Genomic DNA, 27,809 nt, shown 5'->3' on the forward strand with positions numbered 1-27,809 from the left:
CAAAATCTTATGGCCCCTAAAGTACCTCTTGCCAAACAGCTAATTAAATAGCCTGACTCAACCCATGGGTCCTTAATGGTATATTTAATCAGGTAAGGAAATTTGGAGCTCAGGGATATCATTTTCAAGTATTTTATTTAGCAATCCGCATACGATGGTGGTTCCATTTTAAACAAAAGTGGAAAAATAGTTTCTTTTACTTAAGGGAGTCTAAAATTGCCTATAATCGACCTAATCGAGAACATTCCCCTGATTGCACTCAAGACTGTCCTGTTGGATACTTTTTAGCAATTCCAAAAAAGCAAATACATTTTGCTAGTGGAGAGCAGTTATCATTTGGGCTGGGGATTACTATGCATGGTGAAGGGGATTACTATGCATGGTGAACGTTTGGTCACTTTATGGGAAAAACTGTCTAATTTACATGTTTGAGGTTATGCTGGGAAGACCGTTTTTATGCTTTTATTGCTTGTGTTCTATATGTAGATATGTATTATACATGACCATAGCAAAATAGCAGATTGTTTTTTAGCCTCAGCAGCTGAAATTATTCAATAAAGTAAATTATATACATTCCAAGCCATTTTTTTAGCTTGTCACTAATTCAAATCTATTCACGTCCATACAGCTATAATGTTTTGTGTGCTGGCCAATATGCCACAAGCATATAAGAACATTTGTTGGTAATGGAAGATTATCATAATGCATTCTCCTCCCAGTATATTCATATGTTCTTTCATTAGATTTTTCCAAAATGGATTTATTGCCCAAAGGGTCTTTGAGAATTAAACAAGCTCTTATATCTGAATTGAGTTGGAAGTTTATAAAATGCACTGTGAGCTTCTAAAGATGCCTATCAATATTGCTTCTCATGCTGCTGTGAGAAAAGATTAAAAAAGCTTAATATACACTAATGATGGCCGACTGACATTAATAAAATCTAGAACATTCAGCCTCATTATTGCATGTCTGTATTTGTACAAGGTAATCAGTGACAATATATGGTTACTTTTATAATAGTTCTGATAATCGAACAAGAGCAAAAAAGTCCACCCAAGGGGTAGATTTATCAAAGAGTGAAGTTAGAGATCTCCACAGTCTGTAGAGTGAAATATAGCTTCTCTCCATTCATTTCTATATGATTTTTAAAGGCTTATTTATCAAATACATTTTTAAAAACCCATAGAAATGAATGGAGAGAGACAGTATTTCACTCTGCGGACTGTGAAGATCTCTAACTTCACTCTTTGATAAATACACCCCCAAGTGTGCAGAACACCACCACTGTGTATGTATGAAATACCTGTTAAACTCCTTCTGTCCAGAATTCACAAGAGGTGGAATGTGCTTGCAATTCACAAAAGTTAAATTGGCCAAATCTCTTTTAGATAGCAGTGGGCTATAACAAGATTATAAAAATCTGCATTTCTGACAGGGTTTAATTACCTTTTAAAGTAACAATTCAGTGTAAAAATAAAAACTGGATAAATAGATAGGCTGTGCAAAAAAAAATTCTAATATAGCTAGCCAAAAATGTATCTATAAAGGCTGGAGTGACTGGATGTCTAACATACAGTGGCGTAACTACTGGGTGAGCAGGGGGTGCAATTGGGCCAGGGCCCGCACCCCCGCAGGGCCCCCCGGCAGTCACGATGGCTGGAGTCGGCTGCAGCGCCACACGGACGAGGGTGGGGGGCGGGGCCCGACTGCATGGCCCGCCCCCACCTAGTTCCGTCACTGCTAACATAATAGCCAGAATCCAACTTCCTGCTTTGCAGTTCTCTAACTTATTCTGGCCATAGACACACAGATTTGATTTTTGGGCTGTGTGGAGTATCCCTACATTTTTCATATCATGGCAATCGATCATTCAGTCAATCGGACGGGTTAGAAAATTTCTGTTGGCTACTGATAATATCTCTGCATGTATTGCCAATCTGACGATATCAGTGGGAGATTGTCACCAGCTTTTGTCGGACATAACTTTCATACAATTGCTGTCAGGGGAATAACATCGCCTGATCTGTTCTTTTACCACTTTATTTAAACTGAAGGTTAGTGGCAGGTCGGGAGATTGCACGCATGATTGTTTTTCCGACATTGAAGGTATATCTGCAAGTCTATAGCCAGCATATATATTATGCTGTGTAAAACAAAAAACGATGTATAAGCGTATTTATCAAGGTGTGTGTTATTTCATGCCATGTGAACGCCAGATTTAATGCTGTTATTTTACATTGTTTCTGGTGGAAGTTACTCCAAGAAAAAACGCATACAAACTTGATGCGGTTTTATAGACGGTAACGCCTGTTGATGTATGATGTATTATCCCACTGGTTTTTTTTTACACAGCATGATAAATATGCCCCGACGTTAGTCAGCAACTTTAAGGGGGACCACATGGGACATAACTATCCAGTGAATTTGAATTTGATCCTTAGCATTCAGCTCTGATTCAAAAGCAAACGGTTATGACCCATATGGCCCCCCTCAAGTCACTGATTAGTTACTGCCTGGTAACCAATCAGTGGAAACCAAGAGAGCTGCAAAGAAGTAATGGTGTGGCTATTATGTTAGACATCCAGTCACTCCAGTCTTTATACATTACATTTATGTCTTACTATCTATATTAGAACTTTTTTTATTTTGCACAGCCTATTTATTTACCCAGTTTTTATTTTTACATTAAACAATTCCTTTAAAGAGACCTAGTTGGATGAGTCTAATAAATAGACAATAAAATAAAAGGATATGTCACCTCATACACCACAGGACAGATAGAAAAGTTGGTGCAGATGAAAATCTTTTTTTAAAGCCAATACCATGGGAGGATGTGGATGTTGGAAATAAAAAATGCTACTTTAATGGGTAGAACCAGGCAGTAATGATAAAAGAACCAACAAAAATAACTGAAGTGCTTAAAGCATCTAAGTAAAAAGAAAAAAAAGACATTTAGAGAGCTCACCAAAGCTTGGTGCACTGTTGTCTACCCATTAACTGACATCTTTTGGATTTGTTGTTGTAAGATAAAAACCAATTTAGTGTCAATTGTCCATTTAAATGAATATACAATGGCCATCAAAATGTGAGATCATTTGATATATGTTCAAAAATACAGACTGAAAGAGAACAAGAAAGCTCAGTAAAGCATTAAAGGGAATACATTGGCACAAAGACCTTTGAGACACAAAGTGAGAATTTTATAAAGAGAATATAAAATAAATACCATTGCAGGGATACTCCTCTCAGAAACTCTCAGAAAAAGCTATCAAATCAGCTAAAGGAGAATTACATACAGACAGACAATGGATGACCAGGCTTTTTTTTTATTGTAGCCGAGAAAATTATAGCCAAGGAGTAAAGAGAACAATAATTGACAAAATGTACCAGAATAGTCAAAAAAGGAAATAATTAAAAAGGTATTAATCTATAAAGTGCCAGTTCAAGTAACCACTTCTGAGGAATTTAAGGATATGTAAAGTCTTTTCAGATAACTGTAAAAAGTGCTCAAAATGCATTTACATACATGTTTTATAGCTTTCAAAATATTAGCAGTTTTAAACTTCTGATGCAAAATATTTGAAACCGCAGCACCAGATACGAACTACAGCGGGCTGAAAATGAATTTCATGAGAAAAGAAAAGTCTTGTGATTTTGCTCTGCTTAGAATTGACCAGAGAAACATCAGACGCCTCTTTGATTTTCATATGTTTTGAGGTGTGAAAAAGTACGATTATAGGGGAGATAATTCCATTGCTATTGCTCAATGTGAAAAAGAGTATGTTAGTGTGATTTCAAAGAGTAAAAGCCCCATAATGGCAGTTAAAGTTATCACATAATATCTTATTTGGTAAAAAAAAAAACGTTTCTTACAGTTATGATTAACCTTTATAAGATTATGCTGGAAAGATAAGGCAATAGATTTATATTGTGCCAAAGATTTTAAAATGCTTACATTTAGAGGCACATTTATCAAGAGTCGGATTTCTAATTCATGTGAGTTTTTTTACACGAAATTCCATTGGGGGAGATTTCTAAAAAAAAATCGAATATGCCAAACTCTGACAAATTTTACGGACCCGATAACTCGAATCGAATTCAGTTCGAATTTGACCAAACTCGATTCAAGTTTTTTCTCTGAAAAAAACTCGAATGTCAGGAAGGCTATAAGCATCTTAAAATTGGTCACTGGACCTCTCCCATTGACTTATACAGTAATTCGTAAAGTTTTAGGTGGTGAATAGTCAAATTCGAAAGGATTAAAGGGCCAGAGTATGATCAATCTCGAAAATTGAATTTGAATTTTTTTAAAAACTCTAATTGAATTTGGATAATTCCCTAGTCAAATTTGACAGTTTTGACCATAAAACCCATAAAAAATGTTTTTCAAAAATTCTAATTTTCAATTCGACCATTAATAAATCTGTCCCTTAATTTGATTTTATTAAGAGGGCTTATGATACATCATCAAGTACTGATCTATAGGTTCAGAGCACTTGGACTAGAGGAAAAGGTTTGTAATTTGGTCAAAACAAAGCAGAATGTTGTTATAAAAGTGACATTGCCCTGTAAAGTGGAGGACTGGGATTGGTCTAAGCTTTATTCTTTTTTTATTCATAACATAGAGTGACGATAGAGTTAAAGTGAGAAGCCGATATTTTTATCTTTCTGTAAATTATGCAAATTGCAAAGTGATGACTCTGCTTTACTGAGAAAATCCATTTCTAAAGAGATTTAAAGCGAATAAATGTAAATAATGAAAGTGGTCGACATATAAAACCCATCTAATTACAGATTAACTGAGCAAAACCAAAGTGAAATTATTTCAAAATCATCGCAGACAGAAAGGTTTTCCAGCAAGGTTGGGCAGATATTTGCTGTAAAGATTGTACGTACAAAAGGGAATTGATTTACAGAGATATTAACAAATAAAATTCTGCTTGCATATAACTAATTGTTTAGACTTCTCTTATATAACAAGCTGATAATTTAACTTATAAGGAGAGGGTTTTCTAATTGGAAAAATACAAAGAGTCATGGATCAACCTGTGGAAAATAGACATAAGCTCAGGTACATCGCTGTGGATTTCGATCTGATTATACTCATGTAATTCAACGACTTCTGGACTGTATGGAAGCATGATTTGCAGGCTATGCTGGGCATCCAACACAGGGAGTGCCACTACCTGAATCACTGTCTCCAGCATAGATGTTTATAACAGGACCCCTCGTGGCTAGTAGGCCTCTGTCACGTAGATGTTTGATAGAGCTAGGCCTTTGCTGTAGAAGGAAATGCTTCACTGGATGCCATGAACTCAAACAAGTTTTATAAATTTTGCAGCCTTCTACAGGGTTTAGTTTACAGTGAGACTGGGGCTCTGGTTCCTGAAGGGTATTCTTCACACCAAATCAGTTACTCAAGTACACCACAGCCTTCTCCCCACTGAAGCCTCTAGGGCCTGTGTCCTATGTCATGGCTTGTGTCAGGGGCTCCCTTGCCTAATGGACTATAACCCCTGGTCTCTGCTGTGTCCTTGCATACACGCCCAAGCTTCTCATGTAGGCTCTCCTTTAACCTACTCCTGAACACTCACTTCCCTCTCTGATGTACAAACACCTCAGGGCACTAACCAAAACTATTACTCCTTGTTGGGACAACAGGCTGTCCATGCTCACTTGCCCTCTCTATCTTTCACTACTAAGTGTACTCACCAACCTTCCCACGGGTCTGGCTGCTCCTGCTTCTTGATGTTACAGGCCAAAATGAGGAGATGTCTCAGCAAGGCCCTGTCTTATATAGGCTCACAGATGGGCTTTGCACCACATACTGGCTGCACTGTAGAATAGTTTAACTATTTACATAATCAAAATAAATTATTTTATTTTTACCTCTTTTACACGTCACCCTCCTGAAAACGAGACCAGTGCTCTTGTCTGCTAATTAAACTTTATCTTATCTCCAACATGTTCATCATTCCTCACTACCGAACTTTCCCACTCCATCACTTACACTGTTATTGGGCCTTTATATTGGCCAAACCAGAAAATGATTAATCATCACCACCATTTATTTATATCACCTACAAGATACGCAGTGCTTTACCTTAGTTATAACAAACAGGGAATAAATGGTTTGGAAAGAAGGAGAAAGTCTGACATTCTTGCGGCAGAGAGTTCCAGATCAAGGAGGGAGATGATAAGAGACTGAAGTGTTTTGGTTGATTCTGAACTAAGATATGGCCGTATTCGTGCAATGTTGCGCAGTTGAATATGACAAGGTTTTGCAAGTGTTTGTAATGACAATTCAAATGAATTTTGCATGTGTTTCTGGACTTGTCCAACCTGCACAAAAAGCAGGTCTTGGTCACATGCATGATTTACCCTGTAATGCTTTAGTTAATAGTACTGTTGTTACTGTATGCCTTTATACTAGGTATGTCAGACTGGTGTTTGTATCTTTGTTTAACTTGTGTGAAGCAAGTAATACAGCTGGGGTGTAAAAGGGTATAATTGGTAGTTTAGAGGGTCATGCTCTGGGCATAACAGGCCATGATTGAAACGTTTTCTGACAAGCTTGACATCTTTACTTTCTCTCATACTTTGTAGCCTTCTGACTCTTGATTCACCATTAAACACACTCTCCTTCATGATAACAAGGGGCACTGAAATTAAATTACATTTTTCTTGCCATTTAAGCAATATGACAGCACATTGGCCTGTGTCAATATAAATACATGCACATGTTTAACTATACAGGTATAGGATCTGTTATTCGGAAACCCGTTATCCAGAAAGCGCCAAATTACAGGAAGCCCATCTCCCATAGACACCATTATAGACATATTTTTTACATTTTAATAATAAAACAATACCTTATACCAACTAAGATATAATCAATCCTTATTGGGGCATAAAATACTATTAGGTTTATTTAATGTTTAAATGATTTTTAGCAGACTTAAGGGATGGAGATCCAAATTACAGAAAGACCCCTTATCTGGAAAGCCCGATTCTGGATTATAGGTCCAATATCTGTATAAGGCTATGTTGCAAACTAACCAATCTCTATATCACATGCATATTACAATTAATTGGAGGGAATCCCTGCTGTTATTATGATTTATAATCATTTAGTGATGTAGCTGTGGTATGTTTTGATCATAGATACAGGACAGCATGTTCTTGATAATAGTCTTCAGAATGTCATAAATGCTGATTATTTCACTATGTCTGGATTTCATTCACTTGCTTCATATATTTATATTTTCAAAACATATCTCCCAATTTCCCAAAAGCAAAATCTGTAGAAGAAAAAAAAACATGCTGTGCTACCTTTTATAGGTAATAGCTTTCAGCTCAAAGTTGCTTTGCTATTTTTATTACTATTATTTTTTTTTATTAATATTATTTGCTTTGCTTTTAGCATGCTGTGTTTGAAAGTGCAGTAAATATCAACTATAAGGCTAGTGTCTGGAAAAAAAGAAAATACCCAGCTGTGATAAGGCAGAAATATCAGAAATACAGATTTAAGAAATTCTTTTGTTATAGTTAAAAAAATATTATATAGGGCTATTAAAGTGAACTTCCAGCAAACAAGTCTTTCAGAGGAGAGGAGTGACAACAATTTGGCAAGTGAAAATGGGACCTGTTATCCAGAATGCTTGGGACCTGAGGTTTTCTGGATAAGGGATTGTTCTGTAATTTGGATCTTCATGCCTTAAAACTACTAAAAAAATACCTCAGTTTATCAAGGGTTGAATTGAAATTTTGAATTTGAATTCTTTTATGTCAAAACTGTCAAATTCGACTAGGGAGGTATCCAAATTCAAATCAAGTTTTTTTATGAAATTCGTATTAGATTTTCGAGATTTATCATACTTTGGCCCTTTAAGAATTCAAATTCGACTATTCGCCACCTAAAACCTGCCAAATTGCCTTTTAAGTCAATGAGAGAGGTCCAGGGATCAATTTGGAGATGTTTGCAGCCTTCCTGACATTTAAGTTTTTTGGAGAAAAAACTTGAATTAAGTTTGAATTCGATCGGGTCGTTTAAATTTGTCCCGAGTTGGAAAAATTTGATTTTAATAATAAATTATGACTAGTCGAATTTCGAATTTATGGAGTTTAAAAAACTCAATTCAAAAGTTGACCCTTGATAAATGTGCCTCCCAAACATTAAACCAAATAGGATAGTTTTGCCACCAATAAGGTTTAATAATATCATATCTGGGATCAAGTACAATGTACTGTATTATTACTGCAGAGAAAAAGGGAATATTCTTTTAAAATTGCTATTATTTGCTTAAAATGCAGTCTATGGGGCAAATTCACTAACCTCCGAAAATTCGCCAGCGACGGCTTCGCTCACATCGCAACACTTCACCAGGCGTAGATTCGCCAGGACAACACTAATTCACTAAAATCCGAAGTTGCGTCCAGGGCGCCAAACGCTGGCGAAGTTTCACTAGCGTTGCTGTGCCAAGCAAAGTGAAGTTGCGCTAGCGTTGCCAAATTTGCATACGGCAGGAAGTTAAAGTTCTATGGACGTATATGTTGCAGCAAGTTCATTACACTACACAAGCCCGGGAAACCTTAATAAAATAAAGTTGTTATATTGCCCTACACATGAGCCCAGTGTATAGTTTATGTGCCATATGTTAGGAAATGTAGGGGGGAAGCCGGTTACCCCCAAAAAAAGACACTATTTTTCAGCCTATCACCCTGAAAAAGGTAAGACACCAGCGTTTCTTTGGACTTAGGAAAATGTTCAACTATTTTTTTAGGAACTCCTATCTACTCTACACTTCACCTTGTCTGAGCTGGCGAAGGCAAGTCTGGCGCAAGAGGTAACCTTCAGTAAAATCTGCATCTTAGTGAATTTGTGTTGTTACGTCCTTTCGCCAGATTAGCCAGGCATTAGGGAGCGAAGTACCGCTATCTCCTTCACTAGCGAAGTTACGCCAGCAACCACTAGTAAATCGACAAAGTACCAAAATGACGCCATGCTGGCGATTTTTTTTGTCCATGTTAGTCACTTCGCCCTTTAGTAAATTTGTCCCTAAGGGAGATGGCATTCAGGTAATACTGAACTTTCAGGATAATGGGTTTCTGGATAATGGATCCCATACTGCATATCAAATAGTCAGCAGATTTAATTTACTGAAGCAGTAAGCGCCCTCTGATGCTTCTTAGCTCAGTTTATTGCTCCTGTCACACTGAGCAAAATATAACATTTTAAACCATTTTAGATTGATCTTAGGGATACTCAATTTACTGGCTGGGAAGGCTGGTCTATGGCATTGGGGCCTTGGAGGTCAGTTTCTCTGGTGTGCCCTTGGGACTTCAGCCTACATTGGTCTAGCCTGGTCAAGAGTGAAATTCTGCTGTAATAGGTATTTTTAAGGCCTGGGCTATTTTGTCTATAAATAAGATCCTTGTGCTGTGCTTCAGGGTTATATGTGTAAGGGCTATACTTTCCAGATTGAATAGAAGTTGCAGCGTAGCAGACAGCACAAGAAGACTCTTTTGTTTACTTGCTTGTGTGAATATTTTCCTTTTGGCCAAGTCTTTGCCATTTCCCCCAAGCGTTTGTCTCTTTGATGTGTAATGATGTTACTCTACGGGTTAATTTTAGATCTGTTAATCTTTTATTGCATTTTCAAACCAAATGCTTGCCTCATGAAATATAATTGCATATTGTAGCAATATTATATTGGTATCATGTGGGCATGAATTATTCACTTTTGAATTGTTTACAATTATGGTTAAATGTATCAAATATCAACGCAGCTGTGTTCGCTGGTAAATGCTGTAATCCTGAGAAGGCGTTCAATCATAAGCCACATTCTATGTAATTGTATGATGTATGGTATGATTATAGTGTTCAGTATTTAATCATAAATGGGGCAACCTGCATGTAATTGTATATTTTCACATTCTGTATAGAAATAATCTTGGAATCAAATTTATTTACAGCACAAGAAATTTTAGGTTTCAGAAACAAGGATCTATCGAGAAGAGCCCAACACCATTATTGTCATTAAATCTTATAAGGTCTTGTTTTATTTTGACTGATATTATATACAGTATGCTTAATTTATTATTATTATTATTACCATTAATATTAATTAATACCATTATTATTTTATTATATTGTGTTGACATATTCTACAAGAGCTTTACAAAGATAAAACTAGAGGTGATTCTCTCTAAAACAAATTTTTGATAAATAACATAATTCTATTGAACTGTTAGGTAATTAGTCATTTGGCAGGAGGTTCGTAGTTTGTCATACTGTATCCAATCACTTTACACATATTATAGGCAAATCTGTTTATGTTTACACTGAACTTAAAGGAACAGTAACATCAAAAATAATAGTATTTTAAGTAATTACATAATAATGTACTGTTGACTTTTTTCATGTTTGTGTTGCTCCCCAACTCTTTTTACATTTGAATGTGGCTCATGTGTAAAAAGGGGTGGGGACCCCTGTCATAAACTATAGTAGTTTTTGTAAAGCAAACACACAGTTGCAGCAGTGCAGGGAAACACTTCATTATAGTTTAGTTACTTTAAAACTATTTTTTTTTGGTTTTACTGTTCCTCTAAATTTAGCTTATCAGAAACTAACTTGGGGGGGGCCTTATTTATCAAAATCCAAAGTATTTAAATTAAAAATCTGATTACTTAAATTAAAAAAGTCAAACCAAACTAGAATCCGTGATTTGATCTTATTTATTATTAAAAAAGCACAAATGAATCGGTCTGGGAAAAATACCCCAAAAAATCGTACAAAAAATATAGAAGGAATTTTTTTTATGACTTTTCCTGAATCATACATTTTTTTTGCCCGAAAAGTCCAAAATAATTGAATTTTCGGGCTAATTCCAGAGCAGACCACAGAAACTTCCAAATAGGATAGAGCCCTTTTCCATAGACTTATATACAACCTCGTTAGGTCTGAGATGCCGGATTTTCAGATTCTGACTTTTTGCAGCATCGGACTTCAATAAATCCCCCCAAAAAAATGTGTTTTGTTCCCCACTAAAAAGTCGGATTTTATAGTAAAAAAAAAACCTCAAATTTTTCGAATTGTTGACAGTCGGACTTTTCATTCATTACCTATACCCTAACTTCTTTTATTTTAGCCTCTTCTTTTATATAGCCTCGGATATCATATGGGATCAGTCTATGTATGGCTGCCTTAAGAGCAGTGTAGATTTTGTTCCCCTTTCAGAACATAAACGAATACACTAAAAATGTCTAAGCATTTGTATTTTCCACTTTTACAACGTGACGCTTTGACTCCCATTGATTATTTGTGTGAACCTTCAATTCTGCATGCGTGGAAAATATTCATTGGAGGCAGAAATGAAATCTATGCTCCCTGCTGAGCTTGTTTTCGGTGAGACTTTTCCCGACTTCCTACTTGGAAACAACATGCAGTCACAATCAGTTTAAAAATGATAAATGACAGCAGCATGGAAACAGTTTAATATCCATTGTCATTCGGAGGAGAAGGCAGTTTAACTTATTTATGATTTTCTGTTTTTATCTGCTGCGCCACATATATTATATCTACAATCTTGGACATGGTCCTGCCTGAAGCAGTCTAGAAAATTCACTATGCACCCCTACAGTTTTTCAAGGAGATCTCATTTTCTTGAACTGCTGGTTAATAGTGTCCCACTGGTACTGTCCTTACATAGAGTTAAATAAAAATGCATTCTAGATGTTAGCCAAAAAATATATATTGCAAAATCTTATATATACATTTTTTTTTATTTCATTTATCATATGACGCAAATTTTATACCTTACCCTTTCAAAAATCGTATGTTTAACAGAAGCTAAGATTGCGGTGATCTATTTATCTTATAAGGAGAACATAATGGTTTCCAACTAAAGAGACTGAGCTGCACGTTCATTGGTGCTCCTGCTGTGCTACCTCTATGCAGCGGCAGTTTTAGTCAGTGACGGGTGAACAATTCGAAGATATTAGAAATCCGCAAAAATGTAAAGTGCTTTTTGAAAATGCACTACTCACTCGGCATAATGATTAGAGGCGATGAATGTTGCTTTCTCACTCTATATTTTTCTAAACCATAAATTATGCTTGATAATTGATTGAATATTAGCATAATAAAATATATCTTATCACTGATGTTATTTTGTGTTTTATAAACATTAAAGTAGCGATGGTGAGAAATCAATCAATTTAAATTTAATCAGGATTATTGTGCTGTTTATAGGGAAAAAGATACCATTGTTTATCAGGTCTCCTTATCTACATTGTATTTTTATAATAAGAATAACCTGTAAAATATATAGTGGATAATGTACTACTGTAATTTATAAAGATATTATAAGTCACCGAGGAGTTATGTGACCATATAAAAGCACGAGGCCGCAAGCCGAGTGCTTTTATACAGGTCACATAACTCCGAGGTGACTTCTGATATCTTTATGAATTTCTAGTAGGGGGTACATTATGCATTATAATCTACATTTTGTGGGGGGGTTCGCGAGGGGTCGGCGTCAAAGTCGGCAGCCAGGGGGCCCCTGTTATAAACGGCGCGTTCTGACTTCAGAACGTGCCGTTTATAAGGATATTATGTACAGTCTGGTCCCATAGGGAAATGACCAGACTGTAGATTATATAGTGACCAAGGAGTTTTTATGACCAAATAGAAACACAAGGCCGAGTGTTTTTATACAGGTCATGGAACTCCGAGGTAACTTTTAATATCCTCATATTTTGCAACTGGGGCTACTTTATTTATTATAATACACAAGTTTCAGTGAGTCGTGACAGAAATGACATCAGAACTCACTGTTTATAACTGATGACATCAGAACTCACCGTTTATAAATAAGGATATAATTTACAAGATATTCATAGCTTTTGTGTATTATAGCTATATATACACACAGTGATATCTGATATAAACAATGCTTGGGAATGTTGCATGCCTCATAGATACTTTTGTGATTCTGTTATAAAAAACAATTTTATTTCAAAATACATCAACACTTATTGGTTCAGGAATAAAATGGTATATGGTAGATTGAATGTAAACAGTGTAATTTAGAACAACACCATAAAAATCATAAAAGAAATAATGAAGATATTAGAAGGCACCTTAGAATTCACTCATCCTTCAGCCCTGTGCCTTATTATGGTCTTGAAACCTCCTTGATACCTGTAGTAATAACTGTGAATATTTCATGAGGGGCATGGTTTCCTTGCCCTTTCTCACACAAGCCTAGGGTTGCCACCTTTTCCCCTAATGAACTCCGGGGGGAGGCGGGCCATGACACAGGGGGCGGGCATGATGTATGGGGGCGGGACTGTACCATCTGGGGGCTGGGCTTTGATGTGGAAATCGGCCAATCGCTGCGTCAATCTCAGGAACTTCTGCCCAGTTTTCCTAATTTGGAAAAACAGACAGTCATTTTGGACACGAAAAGCCCTTCAAAAACTGGACAGGTATCAGCCCTACACAAGCCAGAAAGCAACACAACAGTAAAGAAAAGGGTTCTGCAGCATGACCCTTGAATCAAGTGCTTGATTCAAGAGGGGTAGGATGTGGGGAGGCATGTTGGCATGCCAAACTTTAACACCAGCATAATAGGTTCCTTTAGCGGTCAATAGCTTTCAGCTACTATTTGCAAGAAACTCAATAATAATAATAATGAACTATCAAAAGAACTAAAGTGTAATTTCAGCAGGAAGCTAATTAACCTGCGCTTACAGTCATTTCCTTTATGTATATTTAGTGTTTTACCTCAGCATTCTTTTAATTACAATAAGTACAATTAATTACACACATTTGATTTAAAGGAGAAGGAAAGTCGTTAACCACTTGGGGGTGACAAATGTTAGGCACCCCCAAGTGAATGTATTTACATCGGACATCGGAAGAGAAGCGTTCCGTGGTGCTCGCTGGAATAAACCCGGGCTGGTGCAGTTTTCCACCGGTAAGTAGGTAGGTAAATATATTCACTTGGGGGTGCCTAACATTTGGCACCCCAAGTAGTTAACGACTTTCCTTCTCCTTTAATATTGTACAACACTGAAAAATTGGGTTAACATCACTCTGCTTTGTTAATGCTTAAGAAATGTACGCTCCAAATAAAAGGTGAAATGGATTAAATTTATTTAAAAGAAAAAAAGTGACTGAAATTGTATAAAATATTATAGACGTGTAAGTAATCTAGATTGATTTCTGTGAACTGGTTAATATTGCACTGTTTTCAATGGCTGTTTTGCGGCATTTTTATGTCACCCCCAGCTGAAAACTTGATCATATTTAGCACCAAATGTAGTGTTCTTCAAGGCCAAAGTGAACAGACAATAAATACGTAAACTAAGCATGCAATAATATGATCAAATGCACTGATATTGTTGTTATTTATATGATCAATATATCAACTATCTAACAGCATTTTTAATAACGGATGTGAAATATAAAGTTGACGTATCTCTATTTGTTTGCTCAAGGACTGTGCAGAAAAGGAAACTACGAGATCAAAAACACTCAAGGATCTTAAAGCCAACTTCTATTGTGACCTTTGTGACAAGCAATACCACAAGCATCAGGAATTTGACAACCACATCAATTCATATGATCATGCACACAAGCAGGTATTTGTTTATCCCATGATGCCTTCTCAATTTCATTGTCAGAACACTGATGTTATTTATTGTTATTCCCCTCTGTATGTGACTATTAAAAATTCACAGTTTCTGAGATGGTGTAACTTTCAGTGTGTATATGTATGCGGCATCGATAATGGCATCAGCATCAGGTTCTCTTGGTGCAAGTCATTTCTGTCCACCATGGATGCAACCCATAAAAGGAACCTGAAAGTACCATCAGGTCCAGGCTGGCTATAGTTCCATAAAGACTCGCTTATGAACGCAAGTGTAAAGTACTAGAAATGGATTTATGACACCAAATAGTGATCAAGTGAATATCTGATGTTTTAATTACCGGCCAAAATAATCCACTCAAGTGAATGAAGCAATCATCATCACAACTGTGCCAAGCTATACAAAAGGAATATATCCGAAGGAACTTCAGAATAAATTGGAATCATGGTTCTCTACACATATAAAGCATGTAGGAATACTTGAATGGATATATCCGCAGGAGTGCTATTCAATACTTTGAAAAATGGCTGATGGATAGTGAGAGAAATTTCGGATCATCAGTGTGCTGCTATAGTGGATGCTACTATTTCTGAAGAGCTGAGTTTTTGTTTTATTTAAACAAACAAGATATACAGGGAAAGTGTCTTTGGTGACAGAAGCTGTTTATATTTGGAAACTTGTCCAACGGAGATCTTCCATTTAAGAAACAAGCCCGTAAGAATTAACAAGCACAACTGCATATTTTCATTTAAGTATTGGTTGGAAAGCAAGCTGGGTTCCATGACCACAGCATGAAATAGAGAGTTAAACATAGGGCAACCTGTGAAAGATATTATTGCTTATAAACCAGAGAGGATATTTTTTTTTATCATTTGTATTGATTTCCACATTTATTTCCCAAAATAAACGTATGTCCTAGTTAGTAATTATAAAGAAAGCTGACGGAATGTAAAAGATAACACTAATTAATCTCTTTATGAATATATATTCCTGGCAAAGAATCTCACATAAAAAGGTAAATCATATATACATTTTAAACAATAATAGATAAAGCAAAGAAGATAATTGGGATTTCTTGGGATCTGGGGTCTTCTGGATACAGAGAAAAAAGGAAATCATTTCTAAAAATTTGACATTTTTGCCTGTAATGAACCCTATGGGAGATGCCTTCCCATAATTGAGACTTTTCTGGATAGCAGGTTTCCAGGTGAGGGATATCATACTGTACACATTGATTTCACATTTCATATTCTAAGGGGGTTATTTATCAAAGTCCAAATTTATCTCATTGTTTTCTGAAATATACTCCGACCAAATCTGCACGGGGTTATTTCCCAATACATTTTCCATAAATTTCTAATTCGGGTAAAAACTCAAAAAATCTTGAAAAATGTACCAAAATTCTAATTGTACTAATTTAAAGGATTTTTCGCCAGAAAAATCAAATTTTTCCAGATTTTTGCCAGAAAACCACAAAACCTAGCACAGATCAGTATTTCTGGATACTGACTTATACAACCTTGGCAGGTTTCAGATTCTGAATTTTTCCATCCTCGAGGTTTAATAAATCCCGAAAAATTAAATTCTTTTTTTCACCAAAAATTTAGATTTTATAGTAAAAAAAACGTGTATTTTTTGGGTTTTGGGAATTCTAACGTAAATAAATAACCCCCTATAAGTCTTCTGGTGAGCAAATCAACATAATGCAATGTTTTCTTACTTGCATTGGTGTAAAAACATGCCAAAAAAAATATTTTAAGAGGGGCCCAGCACGTACAGCCACCCCTGACCTGCCCTCCCCCCCAGGGCCAGATTTACAAACCTAGGCCCGCTGACGTTCATTGTCCCTGTCCCCTCCCTTTTATTTGTGATCATTTTCATTGGGACTGGAGGATTGGGGATTGGCACATGGGAAATTTGGTGGCCTTTCCACAAATCCAGGCCTACTGCCCCCGCTACCTGCAATCTTTCGTCGCTCCCCACTAGCTCTCAATTAGGAGAGCATCTGGGGAGGGGAGTTTTCTACATTATTATAGAGGAAACGTGAGAACAGTGTACAGGCATAGGACCAGTTATCCAGAATGCTCAGGACCTAGGGTTTTCTGGCTAAGGGGTCTTTCTGTAATTTGGATCTCCATAATTTAAGTCCACTAAACAAATTATCAAACCCAATAGGATTGTTTTGCCTCCAAAAAGGCTAAATTATAGTATATATAGTATATATAGCTATATTTTAGTTAGGATCAAATCCAATTTACTGTTTTATTATTACAGAGAAAAAGGAAATCATTTTTAAAAATTGACTTATGTCACTAAAATTAAGTCTATGGAAGATGGCCTTTACATAATTCGGAGCTTTCTGGATAACACGTTTCCAGATAGCAGATTTTATATGTTTACTAACCGAGATGCACACAGATTTATTACATAAACCTTAAGCATCTCATATTTATTTGGTTGTTTAATGTTAGCTCTGCAGATGAGGCATAATGAATGCTAAACTTATGGACCCTCCTTAATAATGCTGATATTGAGTGGATTGTTGGCCTCTATTTGAAAGTCTAATACACTTTATTAATGTAACAAATGAATGGGGAGAATGTTACAGTTATGCAATTATCTAAAGTAACAAAACATAATAATTTTTATGATTATGAAACTATAATTACATGCACAGAGATGTGACCCAGCAGGTTCTTTGTAATCAAGTTCCATGTAACAAGGTTTTCCTAGGGAAACGTGATCAGTAAATAACTGAAATATATTTATATTATCGGCCATTAGGGCTATAGCACACTAGGTGATTAGTTGTCCGTGATAAATCTTGTCTTTTGTGGCAACTAATCTCCTGCAAAAGCTTTCTGACTGGCAATTATATAAATAGCAAGTAGGAAAACATATGCGCCACTTCCGTTTTCTGAAGTCTCCTAATGTTTCCTCACAACACAACTTTGGGCAACTTTAGAAAGCAGAAGTGTCTCATGTTTTCCCACCTAGGCTTTAGGCCTTGTTTCTCTTAGGGGATGCCAGGAATTTTACATCTTAAACATGCTCTGCATCTTGGACTACTAATGTTATTTCCTTTATGGCTGCTTCAGCCAATATTTTTATTTTTATTAGCCAGTTGCACCATATAGATTAGGGCCCAATAAAATGATCACATTTTAATATAGAAGCCTCTGGGGCTCTTAGGCTCCTACATTAGCAGTTCACAAGATGCTTTTTAAGATGAGTAAAAGACCAGTTTCATGAAGTCACATGTTCATCAGAGAGAATCACCAAGTGTCAGCCAGCTCTTAGGAACTTTCATATAGAATATTTTATAGTAGACAGCATTAGAGAGAGACTGCTCCTAGAGCAGGATTTAACCCTTGCAAAGGCTATTACAGTTGCTAGCCAAATTGAAACAGCAGTTGCAGAGGCTAAAACTCTGTCAGGGAACTGCTGGGAATGTACAGATTGTGAATTCAACATTGTGGCCTAATAATGCACAGTCACAGGCAAAATACAGTGCTAAGGAAAGGGATTCACCTACACTGCAAAACCATGCAGCAAATACAAATAGAAAATACTGCTTTTGCTGTGGTTCAACATAACACACTGCAAATTATGCTACATGTCCTGCAAAAACGGTACGGTGACGCAAATGCACAAAAGTTGGACATTTTGCTAAGATCTGCCGTAGTTCTGCTAAAGATGTTCATGAAGTCACTACTACAGATGTCACAGTATTTAGTGTGGCTAAAGCTGGTACATTTATTCCAGACAAGCTTATATGTGTCAGTACTGCTTCTGCTGACAAGGGACACTCCATTAACCTGATGCTTGAGGTTCAGCTGTTTCTATACTACCAAAGGATATTTTCTTGAAATACTTTGCAAAAGATCCGCTTGTTGCACCTGCCCTGAAACTGGTCAGTTACTTAAAGGATCCAATCCCTGTGCTTGGTTGCTTGCCAGTGACTGTACAATTTGAATCAAATACTGCAAAATGTGACTTTTAAATTGTGAATAAGGGTACTGCTAAAATTTCACCACAAAGCAACACTTTGCTGAGCTGTGCAAAGAAATTTGTACACAAAGTTAAGTTGAAACCGGATGTAAAACCAGTACCATTCCCTGATTCAGCATGGGAAAAACTTACTATTGATATTGTCGGTCCTTTTGCAGATGCTCCTATAGACTGCAGATTTGCTATAGCCTTGATAGACTATTACAGTAAATGCCTGAAATTGCATTTGTTTCTCATATAACATCAGCTACAGTTATAACATTTCTGTCTACAGTCTTCAGCAGGGAAGGTAATCCAAAGGAGTTAATATCAGACAACGGACCACAGTTTGTCTCATCTGAGTTTAAATTCTTTCTGAGAGAGAGGAATATGGTGCATCGGAAATCTTCAGTGTATTACCCACAAGCAAATGGAGAAATCGAGCGATTCAACAGAAGTCTGAAAGAAGCACTACAAGCAAATCTTATTGGGTAATCTTGGAAAGTATTTACAACAGAGTTCCTACATAACTACAGAGCAACACGCCATGCAACAACCCAATCATCTCCGGCTGAATTATTACATGGCAGACAGATGCGCACTAAGTTACATGTTGCAGACATCAAACTCCCACAACATTTTGTGCCTACAAAATCATCTACTGCTGACATTGTGAAACGTCAACAAGCCAAATGCAAGGCTTATACTGACAGAAAACGTGGTGCAAGAGAAGTACACTTTCAACCTGGATCTTTAGTCAGAATTAAGAAACCAGGATTACTGAAACAAGGACAATCTAAATTTACTACACCACTTGAAGTGAGACGCCAGCGAGGACCATATACATATGAATTGTCTGATGGACACAAGTCGTCTTGCTCCTGTTAGATATGACTTTGGAGAAGCTCCATTTGATGAAGGACATTTTCCTACTCCTGATGTCAACTGCAATAGGCCTGAAGAAAGTGAACCTATAAGGCGTACTGAGAGAATCAAAAAACTACCTGCATGGACCCAGGACTGTGTGATGTGAATAATGTATATTATTGCTTTAAGATGCGTTGTTGTTGTTGTTAATTACATTTGCCCAAATGCTTTCCTACTATAGGGGGAATATGTGGTGTTTATACAAATGGCCTGTAGATGCCACTGTGCCCAGACTTATACTGTGCATACTCTATACAGCTTAAAAGTGAAAGTGAAGGTAAGTGTTGTGTAATGGCTGCATGAGAGACTGCTAATAAAGCACCGTTATACTCCACTCATCCTCAGCTACCCAAAACATAACAGTCTCTTCACGTCGTTACATTTCTAACGGTCCAAATCAGGCGATGATGGACTCAACCGGAAAAAAGTCAAGTGCGGGTGCAAACCAATATGATAAAATATATGATAAAATATATGCGGCTTTATTGAAAAATGCTTAAAATTAGCAAATAGCGGGCAGGGGAACAAACAGCTTACATTTCTTCAAAGTGGCACATTAATGTTTTGGGTACAGCTTCTGATTATTTATCTTAATGTTCTCACAGAACATTCCTTTTCTGTATTTTTTACTTTGACACATAAGAGTGTTGGATACTGCCTTGCTTGCCTCTTTGAAGGAACACTTCACTATTCCCATACACAACATCTAGTGCTCCCGTTGTCTAAGGGATTCTAATTCAAGGTTAGTAATAGAGCAACTTCCATAGAATCAGTGTGATTAATTATGACTTGATCAAATACCTTGTAAACAGATAACCACAAAACATGCCCCAGTACTTCGGCAAAAGTAAACATGCATTGTGTGGATAAAGGAGCAATAGTAAGGAATTGGTTATGGAAACATTATGTCATGGGACCCCTTTTTTAGACTTTTTCCATTGTATTCAAGTAGATCTACTGTAGATTGCATGTGTGTAAAGAAAATATGAAGTCATGCTAATGACAGTATGCTTATACAGTAAATATTATTTGGCTGGAAACGTATTATAGTAACACATATTTTTTTAAAAGGGTCCCTTAAGATCATCTTTGTTGTAATTAGAAAAAAACTGTTAACCTAAAAAAGTCATCAGTCAGCACAATGCACAGTTCCTAATATGTGATCATTAATCATCACTTAATGAACAAGTCATTGATTAGTGCCTAATTTCATTAACCACATTAATCAACTCACAGATAAAAATCCCTCAACAATCCCCCCAAAACCCCATAATCCCTAATCACTTAATCAGTTCACAGTTCATTTAGTATCATGCAGTCCTAAAATTATTTACTCTCTCACATTTCTTAGTTGATTAATTGCTGCCATAATCTGCAGTTAATTATCCAGAACAGAGCCCTTATTTAGTTACCTCCATGACTTCTAGTATATTAAGCACCCACCAACCAATATGGCCATTATCACATGGCAGTGATGCTGGCAGATATGGCAAGGGTGTTGGAACTTCACCCCTATGTATGTCTTTGGGTCCCCAAAACATTATATAGATATATTGTGATGTTAATCTGAGCTGGAGCATGTTAATACATTTAATCTTACCTTATAAACTGAAATGAAAAATTGGCATCCAGTGCTCAATGTGATATGGAAAAAGTTAGAATTCCGGCTTTACCATTACCAAGTAATGACTTTCCTTCAGATATGGGCACATGCATTATTATCATTATCCTTTATATAGCACCTTTGATTTACCCAACACTTTACAGATTTATACATCATTTACTTCAGCCCCTGCTCCCAGTGGAGCTTACAATCTAGTTCCTTATAACAAACATAAATTATAGTGCCCAGCACTGGAAGTGACGCAATCACCACTCTGAAAATGTTAGCCACAGCTTGCATCCAACTCGCTACCATACACACAGTTACATTTTTTTAATGACTCAGATGGGAACATCTCCAGTTACAGTGGAATTATGGGAAACCTGGGCCGAAACTAGGGGTAGGCAGAAGAAGCACATGGCAAGGGTGCAGCTGGGGGGTGACTCAAGGCACATATCTCTTCTGTCACCTACTCCTAGTCTGGGGCCTTATCCCCCCTCCCCCACTGAGTGCTGGATATTAAGCGCTCTTTATTGCCTAGGGCACCCAGCCAGCACTGATGGGAAAATGCAACATTGTGATTTTAAAAAATAGCAATTTGCTTCCAAAATTATGTACACTGCATTTGTTTAAAATGATTCTGTCATGATTATTATGGTATTCTTTTTATTACTAGATTGCAACCAATAAATGCATTTTTTTAGTTGTAATATTGGTGTGCCATCTCAGGTCATTTTACCTGGTAACGTGCTTTAAGAAAGACCCAGCACTAGAGGGATGAAAACATTTTTAGCAATGCAAGTATCACGGATCTGTTATCTGGTTACCTTTTCATTGTTCTGCCGATGGGCGTCCGGCGGGAAAGGTAGAGGATGATATGACTCCAACATGCAGTGCAGCAGTAAAGAGTGACTGAATTTTATCATAGCATAAGTCACATGGCTGGGGTTAGCACTTGCAGCTTCTGGGTTTGATTACTAAAGTGTACCTAATGTATGAAAATGTTTCCGCCACCAGAGTACAGGCCCACACTCTATTAGGGAGATAACAATAGTATTTTTATGCATAAACCCAAGCCAGCGCGTGGGTCCTGTTCTGGTAGAAAAACAATGTTTCTCTGTTTTTGAAATGTGGGTCCTGTTAATCCGCACCTCTGGTTGGATTTAAACATTTTGTATTTGATAGGTGCCCTTGAACAAAGATCTCTGCTTCTTTTTGATTAGGTAGAATTTTCCTACAATTTTAGGCATTGGCTGCATGAAAACACAGAGCAGAAGTGGGTATGGGGTGATATAAATGTAAAGGAAATAAAAACCAGTTGAAGCAGGTGATAATAAGGTTAAAAACTGATTTTCTGTTGCTATTATGATCGCTCTCAGAAAGAGAGGTTTCACAAACACTCTTCCAACTTTCCCAACAGAGGCTCAAGGAGCTAAAACAGAGGGAATTTGCCCGAAATGTGGCATCCAAATTGCGGAAACATGAGAGAAAACAGAAAAAGTATCTGCACCAGCTACACAGTGCGGCGCATCTCAAGAGAGAAGCAACTTGGTGAGATATTGCATGAATGGGCATTGCATAAAAAGATAAGGAATGTTTCCAGTTTGCAAATCATTTGGGCCAATTAAATAAGCCCTCATAGACGAGCATTGAAATCAAATATAGGGATGCTCTGAATCTTGCAAAAAGTGCTCGGAATCTCTAGTCCTCAACCAAAATTCACATCATTTTGAAGCACCAGACAACCACAGGTGACAATTTATTTCAGATTATTCCATTTTGGGGGTGGTATTTCTTCTCAATTTGTAATTGGAGAAAAAAATATTCAAAAAAAAAAATTGATTTGGTGCATCCTTAATACAGTTGAAGAAAAATCCCAATTCATTGGTTAATCTAGTTGTTTGGGGCCCAATCCAGTGCACTGGGGTTACCTCACATATTGCCATCCCCTAGTAAAACCTTTATCCACATTTACCCTTTCTTACTAGTTGAGGTAGACTTGTATCCAGGTACATTCTTTCTGGACTCTCCATTTCAACTCTTACTCAATTGAGGTTTATCCTAGTGTGCTGCCATTCAGTGCTAAGCACTCAGTATATGTTTAGTTAACTACAGAAGCTTTAATAGAATCATGGTGCTTTGGGCAGAGGTTTGTTATTCTGGTTCTCTTAACTAAAGAAGAGATTGCATTCCCTCTGGTGGTAATATTTAAATACTGCAATGCACACTGAAACATCCCTTTCTCTTTTTATCAACAAATTCAGAAAATTAATACTGGGTGCAGGGGAGCCTTTCTGTAATTCTTTTTTTTTTGGGGGGGGATATTAAACAATTTTTGCTGTAAGAATTAATTTAATAGAAAATATAGTAACTGACAAAAGTCCCTCAAGCTCAACCTTATTTCTTACTTATTTCTCACTATAACTTTTTGTACAAAATAATGTACTCCCTATTGTAAATTATGAGAACACTTAGAAGTTCCATGACCTGTAAAAAAAAACAACTCACCCTTGTGCCATTTTATGATCATGGTTAAAATCAGAAAGTTGGGGGAAAAGGACAAACAACATTTTCTGTAGCTTATTGAAAAATTCTCCCAGTTAGTGTGACTCACACGGTTATGGTTCAGTAAAAGATTCTGAAAAACAAAACTGACAATCACTTTCTTTAGAGTTACACCATAAAACAATCACTCCCACTATTCCTTCATCAACCGCGTAAAACAAAATTAATGAAGTGTAATAAAATGCACTTCATTCATTTTTGTTTTACTCGGTTGATGAACTAAATGCCTTTTTTTGTGGGAATAATTGTATAATGGTGTAACTGGGTTGTCCATTTTATGATCATGAAACTCCTCCGAGACTTCAAATATAATTATGTGTCACAAATGGGGGTATATTATTCTCTATATACAATATTTAATATTTTATCATAATTTTATTTTCTTCTTTTATATAGTGCCCCAGGAAGTGGCCCCATGTTCAAGTCAACAACTGTTAGCATCCAAAACCACATACATGGAGATATTCAAGATGACCTTGTCCAGTCTGAAGGTCATTGTTTTAAAAGCATCCATGAAAAAACAAGTGTAATGCCTATGATTTTGGCAGAAAATTCCAAGCAACACTTTGATCGCCAGACTAAAAAAGGGCACAAATTTAGTTTCTCTTTTGCTTTTCCTAAAAAGGCACAAATAAAACTGGAATCATCTGCTGCTGTTTTTTATGAATTCAATGATGACATTTCTGCTGAACGTCGTTTAAAAAGGAGAAGCAGATTTGTCCCTGAGTCTTTCACTGCTCTGTCGGCTTTGCCAGCTGATGTACTCCAATGCCCAAGCAATACTCAACAATCCATAGCCGTTTCTCTAAATCATTCTTTGGACAACAAGCATGAAATTGAACCCACACTTTCTAAACTGCAGTCTGCACTGGCAGCAGAAGTGTTTCTCTTCCCAAGCAGTGACCAACATGCAACAACGGGTTTATCAAAACAAACCTCAAACAAAGTGTGTTGCTTGCAGGACCAGAACCTGAAACAGATGCTTACGTCAGTAGTAAATGTATTCCCAGACCCAGATATTTGCCATATAAAAGTGCCTCAATATAGTGGAGTCTCCGGGGCTGCAGCAACAATGACTTGTTCTAAACTAACAACATGTATGCAAGAAGTTGTTAAGGATACGTTTGCTGTGATAGACATCAAATCTAGGACAACTGACTCAGAGGTCACCATTCAAGAAACTCATTATGATGAGTCTGCTGTTCCAAACAAAGCACAACAAAATGAAAACACTGCAGTAAATCAATCTGAAAACAGGCATCAAGAAAACAAAAATGTGTCACATTTTGTTTCCCCGTCAAGTGATAACATGACTAATTCAAATGAACAAAGAAAGGATGGCTCATTTAAAAGACCAAGCCATGCTTTTTTTCCTGTGCAAAGTAAAGATGGTTCGACGGTTCTTCAATGGCCTTCTGAAATGTTAATGCACACATGCACAGAACCCTCCATCTCTTACAGCTGCAACCCACTCTACTTTGATTTCAGAGCGTCAAAATACAAGGTAGAACAGAAGAACATTAAGAATGTACAAAGAACTCACCCATGTAATCTGCTGTGTCCAACTTGGAAAAAAATTACCAATAAAAGTTTCAATACCAAATTTAATAGAAATTCCATTTCACGTGAACCAGAAGGGAATATGAAAAGATATAAAGTCATTTGTTTTGTCAATGGAAATAAAAAACATATTTCCAGCAGTTACCTAGACAAAATATATCATCTGGATACGAAGTGCAACAGAAACAAGACAGAAAAATGCAAAAAACACGATCATAAGTGCAAAATGAGGCAATATAGGTGCAAACATGATTCCCAAGAGAAATCAGGCAGGTCATTGAAATGTAAATATAGGCACAGGTGGTCTATGAACAATCATGGAGTCAATATTTGTAATAGTTTGAGTACTCGATATGTAGATTTGAAAGGGTCTCCTGGTTCAATAGATGATCGAATACCTTTTAGGCATATGCCAGAAACTGAGGGTACCACCACTGACAGATCACCAGCATTACAGATGAAGCCACAATGTAGACTTCTTAACAGAAAAGCAGAATTTGAAAACCTCTCACAAAACAATATGGCATCTCTACGCTACCAGTTGGGGATGGCACCAATAAAACATGGTTGTGAAAATGTGATATATTCATGTAAAATTTCTAACCTAAAAACAAATAAAGCAAGCTCAAGTCATCAAAAAGCTGATACCCAACGTAGATTGACTTTAAAAAGAAAACACAGCTCTTTTATAGATGAACCCAAAATACAATGTAAAAAGCACAGACTGTGGAAACCCTTCTCTTTATCCATTCAACAAATCACTTTCTCTGAGCAAAATTACTTTGTATTATGGAAGGCTATACATAGAAAACTGGTGGGCAAGATCAAAGGAGATATCAGTGCTAATGGAACCCTATGCAGATCTTTTGAGCATAAGTTTCCAAAATACACAAATGGAAAATTAGAGACTTACCACAAGTGGCAAAAAATGTCATTCAAGTCAGCAAAGTGCCTCAACAACATAAATAAAAGCAAAGAAAATACGGCAGCCCAACTATGGGATGGTCTCCCGGCGATCAGTGACAATAAAGCTCAATGCTTATTGGCTGTTCACATTGCTGATCTTGTCACAAAACATGAAATCACTTCAAAACAAAGAATATCTGAGGCTCCAAATGACCCCTGTGCAAAACAAGGTAATTCCCACGGCAGCAATACTGCACAAGAGCAACAGTCACTGTCACCAAACAGAAGAACAGGGAAGGAGCCCGGTTCAAGCAGGAGCTGTATGAAATGTGCTGCACTAGAGTTCACAAAGCAGGCATACCATTCTAAGAAAATACCCAATGACTATCAGTCATATCACACAGGGCAGTTCCGACCCCATGTCAGCTTACCCCATGCCAAAAGCTTCCCTTTACATCCTTATACTAAAAAACATTATCCATGTGCAGGATACAGACATAAACTGCAGCCCTGTGTTTTTCCAGGTAAACTCAAAATTGTATTTCCTTCGACAGCCGCTCAGTCTTGTTCATCGTTATATCCTGTTTTGTATGAACAGCCATTTTGCTCTACCACATCAACCATGGTACAACGCACTTTCACACACCATCACGTTACTGTCCTTTCTGCAGCTTGTTTTGCAGCCGCTTCCACTGACAACAGAGCCAGTGTGGATTTTCCACATCAATTTCTCTCTCAGGCCTATTCAAGAGTTCCGTTATACCAAGTTACAGGACAGGCTAGACTATGTCCTGTGGACCATGTTTTCTCTTTACCACAAGCACCGGTTGTGCCCACACCAATCCACCACTGTTTGCCTTTGCCCTTTCCTCCTATTTCTCACACTACTGTGTTGCCTCCTCTTCATATACCACAACCCTCTCTTATTCCTCTGCAGTCTATTTTTTAATTGTCAGTTGTTTGATCCTGTGAAACATTTGAAAATGTAATTTTGTTGCAGCTACAGACAAATGTTAATTGCTCCCATCCCTTAGGCTGTTTTTAGAATCATGTACTAAATGACATCAGCACTGCATATATATATATATATAATACACAAAAGCCATGAATATCTTGTAAATTATATCCTTATAAACGGTGAGTAGTGATGTCATCAGTTATAAACGGTGAGTAGTGATGTCATTTCTGTCACATGACTCACTAAAATTTGTGTATTATAATTAATAAAGTACCCCCAGTTGTAAAATATGAGGATAGTATAAGTTACCTCGGAGTTCCATGACCTGTATAAAAACACTCGGCCTTCGGCCTCGTGTTTTTATATGGTCATGAAACTCCTCGGTAACTTATAATATCCTTATATTTTACAAGAGGGGGTACTTTATTCACTATATATATATATATATATATATATATATATATATATATATATATATATATTATAAAGTGATGGCACTCACAGGATTTTACAAGTCAGCACTTGAAGATAAAAAAAGAAAAAGTTTATTGATCCAACATTTCGGTCCCACACAAGGACCTTTTTCAAGGTTTTCCTTGAAAAAGGTCCTTGTGTGGGACCGAAACATTGGATCAATAAACT

At 36.8% G+C, this 27,809-nt stretch overlaps 1 protein-coding gene across 1 annotated transcript in view; it reads left to right on the forward strand.

Moving 5' to 3' along the window:
* The window catches only part of LOC121398993 (zinc finger protein 804A-like), an 84,328-nt gene extending 56,988 nt beyond the window's left edge, over positions 1 to 27,340 (forward strand). The window contains exons 2-4 of the mRNA XM_041578722.1: positions 14,506 to 14,649; positions 22,599 to 22,729; positions 24,140 to 27,340. Coding sequence (XP_041434656.1) covers positions 14,506 to 14,649; positions 22,599 to 22,729; positions 24,140 to 27,158 — 3,294 coding nt within the window. The 3' untranslated portion in view covers positions 27,159 to 27,340. The remainder of the gene's footprint in view (positions 1 to 14,505; positions 14,650 to 22,598; positions 22,730 to 24,139) is intronic.
* The last annotated feature ends 469 nt before the right edge of the window (positions 27,341 to 27,809 follow it).

Source organism: Xenopus laevis, chromosome 9_10S (assembly GCF_017654675.1).
Source record: "Xenopus laevis strain J_2021 chromosome 9_10S, Xenopus_laevis_v10.1, whole genome shotgun sequence".
Lineage (NCBI taxonomy): Eukaryota > Metazoa > Chordata > Amphibia > Anura > Pipidae > Xenopus > Xenopus laevis.